Source organism: Leucoraja erinacea, chromosome 10 (genome assembly GCF_028641065.1).
Source record: "Leucoraja erinacea ecotype New England chromosome 10, Leri_hhj_1, whole genome shotgun sequence".
NCBI lineage: Eukaryota > Metazoa > Chordata > Chondrichthyes > Rajiformes > Rajidae > Leucoraja > Leucoraja erinaceus.
This window is the reverse complement of record NC_073386.1, coordinates 26,292,130-26,308,852: the sequence shown is the minus strand read 5'-3', so window position 1 is coordinate 26,308,852 and position 16,723 is coordinate 26,292,130. Positions and strand designations below refer to the sequence as shown.

The 16,723-nt window shown below is 43.3% G+C and overlaps 1 protein-coding gene across 10 annotated transcripts in view; it reads left to right on the top strand.

Moving 5' to 3' along the window:
* Positions 1-16,723, top strand: part of LOC129700943 (uncharacterized) — a 130,218-nt gene that overhangs the window by 106,624 nt on the left and 6,871 nt on the right. For 9 of the 10 annotated variants that reach the window (XM_055641786.1, XM_055641787.1, XM_055641795.1 and 6 more), the window contains one exon: positions 7,761-7,895. The exons of the other annotated variant lie outside the window; for it this stretch is intronic. In XM_055641786.1, coding sequence (XP_055497761.1) covers positions 7,761-7,895 — 135 coding nt within the window. The remainder of the gene's footprint in view (positions 1-7,760; positions 7,896-16,723) is intronic. 10 annotated transcript variants of the gene reach the window in all.

The following is a 16,723-nucleotide window of genomic DNA, read 5'->3' as shown; positions in this document are numbered from 1 at the left end:
ATATTGCCTTTAATTCCCTCATCCAGATCATTAATATATATTGTAAATAGCTGGGGTCCCAGCACTGAGCCTTGCGGTACCCCACTAGTCACTGCCTGCCATTGTGAAAAGGACCCGTTTACTCCTACTCTTTGCTTCCTGTTTGCCAGCCAGTTCTCTATCCACATCAATACTGAACCCCCAATGCCGTGTGCTTTAAGTTTGTATATTAATCTCTTATGTGGAACCTTGTCGAAAGCCTTCTGGAAGTCCAGATACACCACATCCACTGGTTCTCCCCTATCCACGCTACTAGTTACATCCTCGAAAAATTCTATAAGATTCGTCAGACATGATTTACCTTTCGTAAATCCATGCTGACTTTGTCCAATGATTTCACCACTTTCCAAATGTGCTGCTATCCCATCTTTAATAACTGACTCTAACAGTTTCCCCACTACCGATGTTAGACTAACTGGTCTGTAATTCCCCATTTTCTCTCTCCCTCCCTTCTTAAAAAGTGGGGTTACGTTTGCTACCCGCCTCTCAACATCTCAACATCTCAACATCTATCCTGTTAAGTCCCTCTGGATACTTTGTTTGAACAAAGTCACCTCAATAATCTGAGTGGTATAGCCAAGCTATTTCTCTGATGTACATTGAAGTCTCCTACTCAGAGCACATTATTTGCTCATGCTGCTTTCAAAGTCTTCTAAATGTTTCTCTGCATGCAGGAGTACTGATTCATAAGCTGAGGGAGGACAGTAGCAGGCAATCAGGAAGAGATTTGCTTACCTATATCTGATCTAGTGCCAGGAACACGAGAAGAAGAACAAAAAAAATAATAGCAATAATCCACCTGGCTTCCCAAACTGGCCCTGCCTCTGAATAATAATGGATCCTCAGGGACTGAAGACAAGGGGATCCACCAAAATCTTACAAAAATATATCTACCTCCACTTTAAATAATTGAAATGAGCTAGCCACGACAATTCACCTTGGTGGAGAATTCCAGAGATTCACTACCCTCCTGGAGAAGTTTGTTCTATCCTGACTTTAAATGGCCTGCCACATATTGAAACTTCTCTTATTTGAGATAACCCCACTAGTGAAAACAGCTTGATATCTACTGTCATGTGCCCAAAGTTTAATGTTTCGGTAAGTTCATCATTCTACTAAACTCCAAAAAAAAGGACCCAGCTTATTTAGGTAATCTATTAGCCTGGTGAATTTCTTTCCAGGCAACCTCCAATGCTACCTGATTGTTTTTCAGGTAAGGGAAAGAAAACTGTGCTGTTCTCTAGATATGGTCTCACCAACGTAAGAAAACATTCTTATTTCTAAAATCCAACTCATTTGTAATAAACTTTTTGGACCCTTGAGTCAATGTTGATTCCCATTAAATCTCACAAACTTATATCTTCTGTATCTTACTTCCCCTACTCTGGGTAAAAGACTCTGTCCATTCACCCTATCGATTCCCCTCTTGATCCTATACACCTCTGTAGGATCACCCCTCAGCCTCCTGCAATCCAAAGAATAAAGTTCTAGCCTGCCCAACATTCAAATAGATCAGGCCCTCATGTCCTGGCAATATCCTCTTAAATCTTTTCTGCACTCTTTCCATCTTGCCAACATCCATCCTGTAGAAGGGTTACCAAACCTGAATACAATTTTCTAAGTGCAGCCTGCCTATGTTTTGTACAACTGTAACATAATATCCCAACTTCTATACGCAATAGACACAAAATGCTTGAGTAATTCAATGCCTGGGTTTCAGCAACTAAGTTACAGAGAAAGGTTGAACAAGTTAGGGCTTTATTCTTTGGAGCGCAGAAGGTTAAGGGGGGACTTGATAGAGGTCTTTAAAATGATGAGAGGGATAGACGTGGATAAGCTTTTCCCACTGAGAGTAGGGAAGATTCAAACAAGGGGACATGACTTGAGAATTAAGGGACAGAAGTTTAGGGGTAACATGAGGGGGAACTTCTTTACTCAGGGAGTGGTGGCTGTGTGGAATGAGCTTCCAGTGAAGGTGGTGGAGGCAGGTTAGTTTTTATCATTTAAAAATAAATTGGATAGTTATATGGATGGGAAAGGAATGGAGGGTTATGATCTGAGCGCAGGTATATGGGACTAGGGGAGAATACATGTTCGGCACGGACTAGAAAAGTCGAGATGGCCTGTTTGCGTGCTGTAATTGTTATATGATTATATATATATGGTAATTGAGTGGGACATGCAGCATCTCTGGAGAGAAGGAATGGATGACGTTTCGGGTCGAGAACCTTCTTCAGACTCTGCAGTGTCTATAGTTCTTTCCTACACATTCTATATGCAATATCCTGACTTATCAAGGCCAATGCACTCAAAGCCTTCTTGGCATCTCATCTACCTTGACACAATTTTCATGGAACTATGTACCTGCATTCCTCGATACCTCTGCTCTGTACCACTCTCCAGGGCCCTGCAACTCTTGGTGAAACTCCTACCTTGGTTTGATACAGTGTGGAACCAGGCCCTTCGGCCCAACTTCACCACATAGCCTTAATATGTTTCAGCTACACTAACTAGTCCCACCTGCCCGAGTTTGGTCCATATCATTGTCTAAGTATTTTTTAAATGTTGGGATAGTCCCTGCTTCAACGACCTCCTCTGTCAGCTCGTTCCATACACCCACCACCCATTCTGTGATAAAGTTACCCCTCAGATTCCTATTCAATCTTTTCCCCTTCACCTTAAACCTATAACCTCTGGTCCTCGATTCACCTACTCTGGGCAAGATACCCTGTGCATCAACAGATTTATTCCTCTCATGATTTTATACACCTCAATAAGATCGCTCCTCATCCTCCTGTGCTCCTAGAGTCCCAGCCTACTCAACCTCTCCCTATAGCTCAGACCCTCTACCCCAGGCAACATCCTTGCAAATCTTCTCTGTACCCTTTCCAGCTTGACATCATCTTTCCTATAATGTGGTGCCCAAAACTGAACACAATACTCTAAATGTGGTCTCACCAATGTCTTATACAAGTGCAACATGGCCTTCCAACTTCTATACTCAATACTCTTGACTGATGAAGGCTAATGTGTGAAACGCCTTTTTGACCTCCCTATCCACCTGTGACTCCACCTTCAAGAAACCATGGACCTGCAATCCTAGATCCTGCTGCTCTACAGCACCCCCCAGAACCCTACATTTCTCTGTATTAAATTCCATCAACCATTCCTCAGCCCACCTGGCCAATCGATCAAGATCCTGCTGCAATGTTTCACAACTATCTGCACTATCTGCAAAATCACCCACTTTTGTATCATCTGCAAACATGCTAACCTTGCCCTGTATGATCTCATCCATATCCATCAATCATTCCTCCATCCACAAGCCCAGCTGATCAAAATTATGCTGTAATTTTTTGTAACCATCTTCATTCTCTACAACACCACCCACTTTAGTATAATTTGCAAACTTACTAATGTTACTGCCTTTGTCAATCTTTTTGGTTACTTCTTTAAAAAACTCAATCTGATTCTTAAAACACGTTTAAAATCTCCTGTTTAAAATCATGCTACTTTCATATGCCTTAGGTGGTTCCAGCACCACCTCAACCATAATTTGGACTGCCCTCATGACATTTCCATTAACTGTCCCAAGTTCCCCTTCTTGTCCTTCTCCATGAGGAAAAAAACAGAAAAAAATGTCATTAAGGACCTCACCCAGCTCCTGCAGCTCCTCACAGAGGAGACCAATTTGGGTTCTAAAGGGCCATATTCTCTCTCTAGTTATCCTCTTTCCCTCCATATACTTATAAAATGTCTTTAAATTTTCCTTAATATTATCTGCCAGAACTACCTCCTGCCCCTTTTCTGTCCTCCTCATTTCCTTCTGCTCCTCAGAACCCAATACTCCAAGGATGCACTTGATCCCAGCTGTCAATACCTTTCCCATGCCTCCTTTTTTCTGACCAGAGACTCATTTCCTCTTGTCTTCTAATCTTCCCTACTCCCATCTGCCGTGCCCTTCATACAAACTGGATCATGCTTGTCGTGAACTCTTGTCATCACATTTTTAAAAGCTTCTCACTTTCCGGAAGTTCCTTTGCCAACGAACAATCTGCTCCAATCAACTTTAGCAATGTTCTGTCTAGTACCATCAAAGTTGGCTTTATCCAACTAATGAATTGTAACTTGTGGGCCCACTCTGTCTCTAACTATTATAAAACTAATAGAACAATGGTCGCTGATTCCAAAAGGCTCATTCACTCAGATTCAGATTCAGATTCAATTTTAATTGTCATTGTCAGTGTACAGTACAGAGACAACGAAATGCATTTAGCATCTCCCTGGAAGAGCGACATAGCATATGATTTGAATAAATAATAATAAGTGTCCGGGCGGGGGGTGGTGATTGGCAGTCACCGAGGTATGTTGTTGAGTAGAGTGACAGCCGCCGGGAAGAAGCTGTTCCTCGACCTGCTGGTTCGGCAACGGAGAGACCTGTAGTGCCTCCCGGATGGTAGGAGGGTAAACAGTCCATGGTTGGGGTGAGAGCAGTCCTTGGCGATGCTGAGCGCCCTCCGCAGACAACGCTTGCTTTGGACAGACTCAATGGAGGGGAGCGAGGAACCGGTGATGCGTTGGGCAATTTTCACCACCCTCTGCAATGCCTTCCGGTCGGAGACAGAACAGTTGCCATACCATACTGTGATGCAGTTGGTAAGGATGCTCTCGATGGTGCAGCGATAGAAGTTCACCAGGATCTGAGGAGACAGATGGACCTTCTTCAGTCTCCTCAGGAAGAAGAGACGCTGGTGAGCCTTCTTGACCAGAGTTGAGGTATTGTCGGTCCAAGAGAGGTCATCGGAGATGTTGACTCCCAGGAACCTGAAGCTAGAAACACGTTCCACCTCCATCCTGTTAATGTGGATGGGGGTGTGCGTGCCGCCTCTGGACTTCCTGAAGTCTACAATGAGCTCCTTGGTCTTCTTGGAGTTAAGGGCCAGGTTGTTGTCAGCGCACCATGCTGCTAAGTGCTGGACCTCCTCCCTGTAGGCCAACTCATCGTTGTTGCTGATGAGGCCAATCACCGTTGTATCGTCTGCATACTTGATGATGGTGTTAGTACCATGTAGAGGTGTGCAGTCATAGGTGAAGAGGGAGTAGAGGAGGGGGCTCAGCACACAGCCCTGTGGAACGCCGGTGTTCAGGGTGAGGGTTGAAGAGGTGTGCTTGTCTAACCTAACAGACTGGGGTCTGTTGGTTAGAAAGTCCAGTATCCAGTTGCAGAGGGAGGGGTCGATGCCCAGGTTACCGAGTTTGGTGATCAGTTTTGATGGCATAATGGTGTTGAATGCTGAGCTGTAACCGATGAACAGCATAAGTGTCTCTGTTGTCGAGGTGGCAGAGGGCGGAGTGAAGTGCCGTTGAGATGGCATCCTCCGTACTCCTGTTCTTGCGGTTGACAAACTGATAGGGATCCAGTGTGGGGGGTAGGCAGCTTTTGAGGTGTGCCAGGACCAGCCTCTCGAAGCACTTGGTGATGATGGGGGTAAGTGCAACTGGGCGGAAGTCGTTGAGGCTTGCCGCAGTGGAGTGTTTTGGCACTGGCACGATGGAGGTGGTTTTAAGGCACGTGGGGACAACTGCTTGGGCAAGTGACAGGTTGAAGATGTCAGTCCAGACGTCTGTCAGCTGCGCAGCACAGGCCCTGAGCACGCGCCCTGGGATGCTTCAGTATCATGGATACTTCAGTCTCTTGCCCTACCCAATATCCTAAGATAGATCACGTTTTGCCCTTTCCCTGTACGGCCCTTTACCTATTGCCTGAGGAAACTTCCCTGAACACATTTGACAAATTCCACCGCATCCAAGCCATTGGCACCGTGACAGACCCAGTCTATATAGGGAACATTAAAATCCTGTACTATGACAACCCTATTTGTCTTTCAGTCTTAATGGTGAAAGAAAGCACAAAGCACATAACTGAATTTGTAACATAAATATAAAATTGGCACTGCTCTGTTCAGAAAGTCAAAGCTTTTTATAACTTCAGAGAAATTATGCTAGTCAGTGTTAAATGATCTTCCATGACTTTTTTCCATAGCCACATTTACCATGTGAATTGACAAAAGTTTCTCCAGACAAAAATGCTGGAGAAACTCAGTGGGTGAGGCAGCATCTATGGAGCAAAGGAATCTAATTGTAAAGACAGGCAGGGCCAGTCCAAATGAACATGATGGGACTAAAGTGTGCTATTTTAATGCAAATAATATTATGATTAAGGCAAGTGAACTGAGCCTGGAGGGGCATGACTGACAACCTAGTATTCTAGAAAGGCACTAGCATTTTGATGGGGTTACACTATAGGCCTTCCAATTGTTAATGGAATAGATATGTAGGCAGATTATGGAAAGACTTAAAAGCAACAGGGTTGTCATAGTGCATTACTTTAATTTTCCAATATTGACTAGAACTCCCTGAGTGTAGGAGACTGAGGCAGGGCAGAATTTATTAAGGGCATCCAAGAGGGTTTCTTTGAACCAAATGTAGATAATCCAACAAGAGGAGGGGCTATATTAGACCTTACATTGGGAAACGAGATTATTGAAGTTTCAGTTGGAGGGCATTTTGGGATCTTCAATTTACATTTTGACTACAACTCCATAAGTTTTATGTTAGTTATGGATAAGGATAAGTCTGGATCTTGACAATGTGCTAAATTGGGGGTGGGCAAATTATGGCAATATTAGCAAGAGCCAGGGAGAATAGATTGGGAGCAGCTCTCAATGTTCAGGGAATTACTGGATAGTGCGGACTTGGTGGGCCGAAGGGCCTGTTTCCACGCTGTATCTCTAAACTAAACTGAACTCTCATTTGGTAAGTCCATATCTGACATGAGGGATTTTTTTAACGACCAGCTGATCAGAATTCAGGACCAACCTGTTCCCGTGAGAAGGGGACAAAGTTCAGGAACCTTAGATGATAAGTGATGTTGAAAAATTAGTCCAAAAAAAAAGGAAGCATATGTAATATTTAGAAGCTGAAATTAGACAGGGTTTGTGAGGAATGTAAAGAAAGTCGGGAAGAATTCAAACAGGAAGGCCATGTAAATGACCGTTCACTCAGTTGTCTGAATTGCCTTAAAACTGGGGATCCTTCTCAAAATGCACCATCCCCTTCATATTTATTTTGTGAACAAACTTAGAAATAGTTTCTGTCAGATCAAAAACCATGTGGAAGATTGTGAGGCTCTGCACAGGTTGAACATTTTAAAACCAGGATCATCTTTTTTAAAAGACTGCACATGATGCTCCAAATGTGATTTAACCTGTTTTATACGGTTGCACCTGACTCCCCAACTTTTATATTCACTGCCCTGACTGATGAAGGCAAGCATGGTGACCTTCTTTATTACTCTCTCCATGTGTGTTGCCACCATTGGACAGCAATATACTTGCACTCCAATATCCCTCTGTACACCAAAGCCCCTAAAGGTCCTGCCACTTGCTTATACTTTCCTCTTACATTGGATCTCCCAAAATGTGTCACCTCACACTTGACCAGACAAAACTCCATTTGTTATTTCTCTGCCCAAATATCCAGCTGAACTATATCCTGCTGTAAACCTTTGAAAACCTTTTTCACTATCCACAGCTCCTCCATTTTTTGTCATCTACAAATTTACTTATCAGATCATTGATGTTCATCAAATCAGTGATATATATAACTAACAACAAAAACATAAAACATTTTCTAAAATAGTGACTCCTCTTTTTGTGCAGCTTATGAAGACAAGTGTCAAGGACGAAATTGGCCTGATTCATTTGGAGATACTGAGAGTAGAACTTGTACAACGGAATCCAGTGATCCAATACTGGTGGAAAAATGTGACGTTGAATGTCAATTCAGTTATCGAGGTACTAATTTATTTGTTTCAAGATTAGTTCTATATCATCATAATCCAGAATTTATCATCAAGTGTCCAATAAGCGTCACAATCAGAGTGGGTGATTAGTTTAAACAAATACTGTACGTCTCCCACAAAAAGGGTCTTGACCCGAAACATCACCCATTCCTTCTCTCCAGAGATGGCTGCCTATACCGCTTAGTTACTCCAGCATTTTGTGTCTACCTTTCATTTAAACCAGGGCTGCCAACATTGGGTGAGAGTTGGGAGTGAGAAATTGTGAGAGACCAAGCGCCCGAGGGAGCTTAGCGACCAGGGTGTGGGTGGGGGGGGGGAGGGATCAAGGGTGTGGGAGGAGGGTGTCCCCCACCCATTGGTACGGAGTTTTTGCATTTTTCAGCTTGAAATTGTGCAATATGGTGCATACTGTAGCGAGTCTTTTAACTTACACTTGAATGCAATATATATACTTTAAATTGGATTAACTATGAATAAGGTTAGACTAAATTACATTCCTAATTACATTCCACAGTAGAGCCAGGCTCTGATCAACACGTGCAGCACATGAATGATCTTAGTATATTCATGTGTGGAAATCAGATTATAATCAAACACTTGGCCCATGTTGACCAACCTGGGTCTCACTGCACACCTGGTACTACTCCTGACCCTGACTCCAGTTGCATACCTTCTCTCATTCCTGACCCTGAGTCCAGCATTACACCTGGTCCCAGCTTTGACTGCACACCTAGTACTATTCCAGACCTTGACTCTGGATTCACACTTGGCCTTACTCCTAGCCCCTCTGCACTGACAATATATCTGGCCCACACATAAAGCCTCATATCTGACCTCCTGGACTTAAACTATTACGTTCAAGTCCACGTGCTTATCTAATGCGATAATCATTTATGGGTCACTTCACAGACCAAATTATGTATAACAAAATTTGCTACATCCATTGGCTTCCTTGTTATCTAACATGCTAGTTACTTTGTCAAAGAAGTCATCAATTGGTTGAACACAACTTCTCATCCATAAAATTATACTCGCTCAGCTGTATAAGTATTCTGTTACCATTTCTTTCATTTCCTAACAAACTATCCTGAAGTCATTTTCACCCCCAATATTTTCAGTATTTTGCTGTCTTCCTCTCAGCTGGGACTTTTCCGAAATGCAAAGTTCAATAACTATATATTTAAGTGATATTATTCTATTAAATGTGATGTTGAGAGTACATCATATTTTCTGTGGTATTCATAACACAACAATGATAAAAAGATCTTTGTTTTGATTGCACCTACCAACATGCATACATTATTATATTACAGTATGTACCGATGGCAAATTTTTGTTCCATTCCCAATTACTTTTACATTGAAGTGATTGAAATCTAAGTGAAGTTTAAATGGCATCATAAAAGTAAAACCTCCGGAATGGATGATATTCATTACATGGTTGGTTGGGGTCAGTATCAGCACAATTACTATATTAAACTTTGAATCTTCAGGTCTCCTGGTTCAAGCTAAAACTAAAGACAAATAATAATCTCCTCACACATTCCCCTGCAAGTATCTCTGTCACTCCTTTAAAATATGCCCCTTCTTTGAACAAGCTCTTAAATATCTCACCTGAATCCGTTTCCATCTGATTACACGCCTTGAGGATGTTCATCTACGTGTTCAATTAATAAAACAACGAGATTAGGGACATTTCTATTCAACCTGGCAAAGGAATTGGGGGGCGTTTAGAAATAGTCAGTGAGGTAACCAAACATAATAGTTGACTGGCAAATGACAATATTGCTACCTTCCCAACATTTAACTGAAGGAAAGAATGGGTTAACGGGGCTGTATGTTGTGACAGACAGCTTGCATGTCATTTTAATATTACACTTATCCCATCCCCCTGGATGTTCCGGATGGATAAATTAAGGTTTTGTCAACTAATCACAAATCAGGCAAATTACAAATCAATAACATTAGCCAACTTCGAAACATGAAGCGCTAAGCATTGGGATCCAGACATCATGGACAACTGGCCTCAGTTCCCCGCTCATATCTGGCAGTGTTCTCCGTCATGGCTATTCATCTAAAATCAGTACCTCTTTCCTGTTTTTTCCCCCCATATCCCTTGGTTTTGTTAACCCCAAGAACTAAATGTAACTCTCTCTTGAAAACATCCAGTGAATTGGCCTGCACTGCCTTCTGTGGCAGAGAATTCCACAGATTCACAACTCTCTGTGTGAAGAAAGTTTGTCCTCATCTCAGTCCTAACTGGCCTACCCTTTATTCTTAAACTGTGACCTCTGGTTCTGAACTCCCCCAACATCGGGAACATTTTTCCTGCAGTTTCAGTAAGTGAAAATCTAGCAGGTAAGCAGGATGCTTTCTCCAACCACCCCCATTTGAAGTCCACTATCTTCCACCGTTTCTACCCAGTGCTTGGTACTTACGTCCAGCAACCACTGCATCCTCCAGGATGCACCGAGCCACAGCCTGATCCATGCCGGTCACGTGGTCGAATTTGGCACAAAGACTCTCACGGCAGCGGCGCAATGTTTCCGACACCTCCGACGGCCCGGACTCTTGCACTGAGGCTGCTCCATGGCCAGAGCTGCAGTGAGCAACTCTCCAGCCTGGAAAACGCACGCCACATCCGCTCCCCGTCCTCATCTGTCCCCGCCGCTGCTTCTGGTTCCAACACCCGTGGCCCATGTTGTTGATATGAGTTTTGAAATTTTCGTTGATCACAGAATTTCTCACGACAGAGCTTGAGAAATTTGTGATCAGCGTGAGAATTTTGCGAAATGCGTGATTCTCACGCTCAATGCATGAGAGTTTGCAGCCCTGCCTCTTTATCCCTCTCTCCCCTTCACTTTCTCTCTCCCCCTCTTCCTCTCCTCTCTTCTCCCCTCTCTCCCCTCTCTCTCTCTCCCCCTCTCCTCTCTCTCCCACTCTCTCTCTTCCCCCTCTCCTTCCCACCTCACTCTCCGCCCTCTATCGCCCCCTCTCTCCTCTCTCTCCCCCCTGCCCTCTCCCCCGATCTTTCCCCTAACCCTCTCTCCCCTCATCTTTCCCCCATTTCTCCCTCCCACCTCACTCTCCCCCTTGCTCTCTCTACCCTCTCCCCTCACCCTTTCTTTTTGCCACCCTCTCTCTCTCTCCCCCCTCTCTCTTCTTTCCCCCTCTCTCTTTTACCACCCCTCTCTTCCCCCTTTCTCCCCCTCTCTCTCCCCTTCTCTCCCCGGCTCTCCAACACCCGCGGCCCTTGCAGTTTATATGAGTTTTGAAATTTTCGTTAATCACAGAATTTCTTACGACAGCGTGAGAAATTTGTGATCTGTGTGAGAATTTGTCGAAATGCGTTATTCTCACGTTCAAAGCGTGAGAGTTGGCAGCCCTGTTTAAACCAGCGTCTGCAGTTCTTTCCTCCACAAAAATGGAATACGGGTAAGGTGCCAGAAGACCAGAGGGTGGAAAATGTTGACCCCTATTTAAGAAGGGCTGCAGGGAAAAGCCTGAGAACTACAGGCCAGTGAGCTAACATCTGTGGTTGGGAAGTCACTAGAGTGGAGGCTACGTGGGGGCTTGTGTTTCAGGAAAATGAGTCTTTTGAAGAGGTGAACAACAAGTTGGATGAGGGCAGAGCTGTAATCATATATATGGATTTCAGTAAGGCATTGGACAAGGTTCCGCATGGTAAGGGGCTGTCCCACAGCGGCAACCTAATTGGCGAGTTTAGAAGAGGTTGCCCTTGACTCGTACTGTCAAGGGCAAACTCATAGCGTGGTCGACACGAGGTCCTAGGAGATCTTTGTAACTCTCCTTCATGTTCGAGAGTAGTCCCCGCGTACTCGAGGCCTCAGCTAGGTCGCCGCGTATTTTTGAAGATGCTGAAAAATGCCCGCAAGTAAAAAATGGTCGCCATGAAAAAAATCAAATTTTTTTTTCTCGTAAGTTTAGTCTAAGTAGATCGTAGTAGGTCGGCATGTTATTCGTAGGTAATCGAGGGTAGTCGAAGGTAGTCGTGGATAGTCTTCAACATAGTCGAAGGGAGATTGAATGAGGTCGTCTTCTGCATAGTCGAAGGAGGTCTTCAACATGACACTTTTTCAAACTCTCCTAAATTCTTCCAAACTCGCCAATTAGGTCGCCGCAGTGGGACAGCCCCTTTAGGTTGCTCTGGAAGCTTAGATCACATGGAATTCAAGGAGAGATAGCTGACTGGATAGAAAATTGGCTTCATGGAAGGAAGCAGAGGTGGAGTTATAATGGAAGTTATCTACAGGCCCCCAAACAGTAGCCTGGGTATAGGGTACGTTGAATCAAGAGTTAAAATTGGCTTGTTGCAAAGGTAATGCTACGGTTGTTATGGGAGATTTCAACATGCAGGTAGACTGGGAAAATCAGGTTGGGACTGGACCCCAAGAAACCCCAAGGAGTTTGTGGAGTGCTTCCGATTCTTAGAGCAGCTTGTACTGGAGCCTACCAGGTAGAAGGCAATTCTGGATTTAGTGTCGTGTAATGAACCAAATTTGATAAGGGAACACGAAGTAAAGGAGCCATTAGGAGGTAGTGACCATAATATGATAAGTTTTAATCTACAATTTGAGAAGGAGAAGGGAAAATCGGAAGTGTCAGTGTTACAGTTGAACAAAGGGGACAATGGAGCCATGAGAGAGGAGCTGGCCAAAGTTGACTGGAAAGTTACAGTTGAATAACAATGGAAAGGTTTTTCTGGGAATAATACAGAAGGTGCAGGATCAGTTCATTCCAAAGAGGAAGAAAGATTCTAAGGGAAGTAAGGGGTGATCGTGGCTGACAAGGGAAGTCAAGAACAGTATAAAAATAAGAGAGAAGAACTATAACATAGCAAAGATGAGCGGGAAGCCAGAGGATTGGGAAACTTTTAAAGAGCAACAGAAGATAACTAAAAAGGCAATACGGGGAGAAAAGATGAGGTACAAAGGTAAGCTAGCCAAGAATATAAAGGAGGATAGTAAAAGCTTCTTTAGGTATGTGAAGAGGAAAAAATTAGTTAAGACTAAAGTTGGACCATTGAAGACAGAAACAGGTGAATTTATTATGTGGGACAAGGAAATGGCAGACGAGTTGACCAGGTACTTTGGATTTGTCTTCACTAAGGAAGACACAAACAATCTCCCAGATATACTAGGGTGTCAGAGGAACTGAAAGAAATGGTGTTGGGTAAACTGATGGGACTGAAGGCTGATAAATCCCCAGGGCCTGATGGTCTGCATCCCAGGGTACTTAAGGAAGTGGCTCTAGAAATCATGGACACATTGGTGATCATTTTCCAATGTTCTATCGATTCAGGATCAGTTCCTGTGGATTGGAGGGTAGCTAATGTTACCCCACTGTTTAAGAAAGGCGGGAGAGAGAAAACAGAGAATTATAGAGTACTTAACCTGACATCGGTGATGGAGAAGATGCTGGAGTCAATTATAAAAGATGAAATAGCGGAAGAATTGGTTAGTAGGATCGGTCTGAGTCAGTATGGATTTACAAAGGGGAAATCGTGCTTGACTAATCTTCTGGAATCTTTTGAGGATGTAACTAGGAAAATGGACAAGGGAGAGCCAGTGGATGTGGATTAGAGCACATGGTATTTGGGGTAGGGTACTGACATGGGTAGAAAAGTGGTTGGCAGACAGGAAACAAAGAGTAGAGATTAACAGGTCCCTTTCAGAATGACAGGCAGTGACTAGTGGGGCACCTCAAGGTTCGGTGCGTGGAACTGCTGTTAGTTACAAAATATACATTAATGATTTAGTTGAAGGGATTAAAAGAATAAGGGGTAGGCCATTTAGAACGGAGATGAAGAAACACTTTTTCACCCAGAGAGTTGCGAATCTGTGGAATTCTCTGCCTCAGAAGCAAATGGAGGCCAATTCTCTGGATGCTTTCAAGAGAGAGTTAGATAGAGCTAAGGGATTGGACACTCTAGAGGCAGGAAACATGTTCCCAATGTTGGGGGAGTCCAGAACCAGGAAGTGACAGCTGGCGTCCTGGTGCAGTCGCAACAACCTGGAGCTCAATGTTCTTACGACAGTGGAATTGTGAAAGCTCCCTCCCCCTCCCCTCACTCATCATCAACAGCACTACAGTCACAACTGTGGAGACATTTAAGTTGCTCAGAACCATCATCTCCAGGGACCTTAATTGGGAGGCCACCATCGACTCCACAGTCAAAAAGGCCCAACAGAGGATGTTCTTCCTGTGGCAACCTGCCATAGGCAATGATGGTCCAGTTTTACACTACCATCATAGAGTTGTGTCCTCAACTTCTCCATCATGATCTGGTTCAGCTCAATCACCAAACATGACACCTGGAGGCTGCTGCGCATCATTTGATCAGCTGAGAAGGTTATTGGCTGCAACTTTCCCCCCCCATCAACGAATTGTTTGCTGCAAGGGCCAAGAAGCGAGCAGGCAAGATCATCTCTGACCCATCTCTCCCTGGCCACAAACTCTTTGGTGGGAGGCGACTCAGAACTATCAAAACCACCACACCAGACACAAAAACAGCTTCTTCCCAAAAGCGGTACCTCTACTTAACAGCTACACTACACCACCACATTCTGGTCTGTAAGCCAAACACTTGTGAACTCTCCAAGTGCACTTTAAATATCTACATGTGCCATATATAGCAAAGCTGCCCCTTTTTACTCTTGCACTTTATTTTTACATTTTCAAATGTTAATTATTTATTTATTGTCTGCTGTGTATTGAGCTTTTCCCATGTGCAAGCAAAGAACCGTCAAATTCCATGTACATACTTGGCCCCAATAAATTGATTCTGATTCTTATAGAGGTATATAAAATCATGAGGAGACGTCAAGAGGGGGAGTCAAGAGTGTTTTATTGTCATATGTACTGAAACGGAACAATTAAATGAATACTTGCAGCAGCACAACAGGTTTTTAACCACAGTGTACAATCGATAATATTATAAAAAAACAATGTAAAGGTCAATGCAGAGTAGAAATTGGCAATAAACATGACATTTCAGAGATTCATATGAAGGCAGGAAGTGGTACAATATAGCTGTCATATCGTTGACAAGGTAGAACAGAAACAAGAGCAGTTCCATGGCTCCCACAATAATATAGATATAGCTTGGCCTCATATCTACACCTTTTCTGTCCTCATTAATCTATCAATCAAATTGATCATTCACAGCTCATCTCCATGGTAAACATATCAGAGAAATTTCCCTTGTCTCATCCATCCTTCTTCACATTCATTGCAGTTTAAATAAAAAAAAAAATTCTCACTTTCCTACATGTGAAGCAGGCACTTTGAACTGAAACATTAATTTAGTTTCTCCTTCCACAGATGTTGCACACTGCCGAGTGTTTCCAACATTTGCAAGTTTAAAAAAAATGTCATAGCATGTTGAATCAAGCAAGGCAAAGTTAATATAGTTGTGTGTTCATCCAAATTTAATTTAGACTATTAGATATATCGATATTCAGTCCTTTTCCTGGGTGTGTTTGCATGATTCTTTCTTCTTGAAGTCTCCAATTGTAGGAAACCCACAAACAGCCCCCTTCTCCCTCTCCTTTCTCCCATTATACCCCCCACACTCTTCCCCTGAACCCTGACAGACCTTGCATTGGTTTCTCCCCTCCTCCACCTGCATCCTTTCCATCGGCTTCACAATCTGCAACTCTTTATCCTTTTGTGCTCACACCTGTCTTTTCATCCCTGCCCTTTGTCCAACAATCTGCCCATCAACTTTCCCACCTTCTACATTTCCATAAGAATGGCTATTGACAAGTGCACTGGTGTTCTCATAGGTCTTCTTAAAATTAAATCAAGAGGTTCGTAAATAGACACATTTCCTTGCATTATTCTTTAACACTAGTTTTTAACTTGAAAGTGCTTTTCCATTTGTTGCTTTAAATCTATGCTTTTCCAAAATCGTCATAAAGTCTCCGTGAATTCACTCTGTAGAGGTCCTGCAGAGTAAATATAGGGTGTTGGAGAAAAGGCTAAAAAGCAGGATCGAGGAGAATAATCTATAGATTGCTCCTGATGCTGTGTGCTAGTGAGGTAGGAATAGCAAAATAGGGCAGATTATTGTGTGGCTCAGAGGTTTGTACAAGGAGCAGGGTTTCAGAATTATAGGCCATTGTTATCTCTTCTGGGGCAAAGGTGACCTGTACAAGAGGGCAGATTGTATCTTAACTGGATGGGAACCAATATCCTTGCAGGGAGGTTCACTAGTGCTACGCGGGAGGATTTAACCTAGCGAGATGTGGGGTAGGAACCAGAATACAAGGTCAACAAATGGAAGGACGGGTGAGAAGGTAGAGGTTAGGTCCAATAATTCTCAAAGGAAGGACTGGTAGGGAAAGGTGAAGAAATATGATGAAGCCAATGAGCTGAAATGTATTTATTTCATTGCAAGGAATATTGTAGGAATGTTGTATCTTAGAACCTGGATCAGTGTTTAGAATAAAGATGATGTAGCCTTTATGGAGATTCTGTTGTGGGGGGGACAGAACTGGCAGCTCAGTGTTCTGGAGTTTTATATTTCAGACACGATCAAGAGAAATGGAAAAGTGATGGAGGGGTTGCCCAAAGTGATTTTTCTCAAAGAGAACATACTGATTGGAAGGTTAGTTCCATGAGGCGATAGGAGTAGAGTTTAAAAAATAAGAAAGATACAAGCACTAATGGCATTGTTCTGTAGGCCCTCTAATAGGAAGCAGGAAGTAGAGGAAACAAGATGCTGACAGCTTATGGAAAGATGGTTGGCGTAGTGGGTGAATTTAACTTCCCCATTATTGACTGGGACTTACAAAGC